Source organism: Schistocerca piceifrons, chromosome 1 (genome assembly GCF_021461385.2).
Source record: "Schistocerca piceifrons isolate TAMUIC-IGC-003096 chromosome 1, iqSchPice1.1, whole genome shotgun sequence".
Classification (NCBI taxonomy): domain Eukaryota; kingdom Metazoa; phylum Arthropoda; class Insecta; order Orthoptera; family Acrididae; genus Schistocerca; species Schistocerca piceifrons.
In genome coordinates this window covers 1009684693-1009685869 of record NC_060138.1, presented here as the reverse complement: position 1 = coordinate 1009685869, position 1177 = coordinate 1009684693, and the positions used below count along the sequence as shown (strand labels likewise).

Here is a 1177-nt window from a genome sequence, read left to right as displayed (position 1 = left end):
GAGGGACACGGCATGTGTACCTTTGGATGCACGGTACTATTATTAACTTCTTGCTCACCATTGTGTTGATTCATCTTGTCAGCTTGCCTTAAATAATGTTCTACTACTGCAGTCTTACTTTCAAAATGTACAGTTGAATGTCTTAACCACTTTCTTTGAAGCACTTTTAACAATGTTTCACAAATAAACACTCTCCCTGCTTGTCTCTCAAGATGCCCTTATAGGTCCACCATCCAAACCATTTGCTGTCAAAGTTGCCTCAAGGGATGAGCGCATGCTATTTGTAGTACTTCCACTTTCCATCACAGAAGTACCATTCTCACCACCTCCACTACTTGTTGCTCTACTGGGGTAGTCATCCGAGTCAACCTTGAAACGAGTTACTGTAGGACTTATTGCGAGAATATTGCGTTGCAGTTTGTCGAACTGTGGTGTTGCTGGTGGCTGGGCCTGCAGCTCAGGTTCCGTGTAATAGTTATTTACGTAGTAACCAACACGGATGAATTCCTAGCCACACAATAGTGACACCAATAACATCTGCCAGTGTTTTTATTTTATTTTTTATTGCCGTCCCTCTGGCACAGGTCCCACATTCAAAGTATGTAGTATCTGATCAAATGCTTAACTTTCTGCTGAACCTACATAAATTATTTTCCATTCGAGATCTTCCTGGGAATCTTCTATAGACTCAAATGTTATTTCAAACTGAAATGGATTCAAGATAGCTGACGGGTTGTCGAGTACAACAACATTCATCACCTGGTCCTCAGCCATGTTTTAAATGCACGAATGTTTCAGTTATTCCCAAGATCAACGTTTTTAACTGCACCACGTTTAAGTATTAACTCCGGATCAGAACTCTCATCACTGAGAATTCGTGGGCCTCTTTCCTGTTCAAAGTTCAGCAACTTCAGTCCACACGACCCCTGCAGGAATGCGAGAAGCGTGCTGGGCCCATAATCCAGAGGTTTCTACGAATGTGAGTCAAATGAAAACCTTAAATATTTATTTAAATATTATTTACTGTGCAGAAGTGATACAAAGCTGTATCACTTTTCAACATAATCTCCTCCACGCTCAATGAAAGTCCTCCAGCGCTTACAAAGTGCATAAATTCCTTTAGAAAAGAATTCTTTTGGTAGTCCGCGCAGCCACTCATGCACCGCGTGGCATACCT

General features: G+C 41.5%; 1 protein-coding gene across 1 annotated transcript; it reads right to left on the bottom strand.

The window, feature by feature from the left end:
• Window positions 1-207: 207 nt before the first annotated feature.
• On the bottom strand, window positions 208-774 carry LOC124777157 (histone chaperone ASF1A-like). Its single transcript, XM_047252463.1, has 2 exons — window positions 643-774; window positions 208-507 (listed from the first exon to the last, which is right to left on the bottom strand). The coding sequence occupies exons 1-2, from the start codon at window positions 772-774 to the stop codon at window positions 208-210; spliced, it is 432 nt and encodes a 143-aa protein (XP_047108419.1).
• Between the last annotated feature and the right edge of the window lie 403 nt (window positions 775-1177).

Excerpts from the sequence above, each read along its gene's own strand:
- LOC124777157 (XM_047252463.1), bottom strand. The coding sequence starts at position 774 with ATGGCTGAGGACCAGGTGATGAATGTTGTTGTACTCGACAACCCGTCA. Across the intron at positions 508-642 it reads TCGAATGGAAAATAATTTAT|GAATTCATCCGTGTTGGTTA; the intron begins GTAGGTTCAGCA and ends TTGTGTGGCTAG.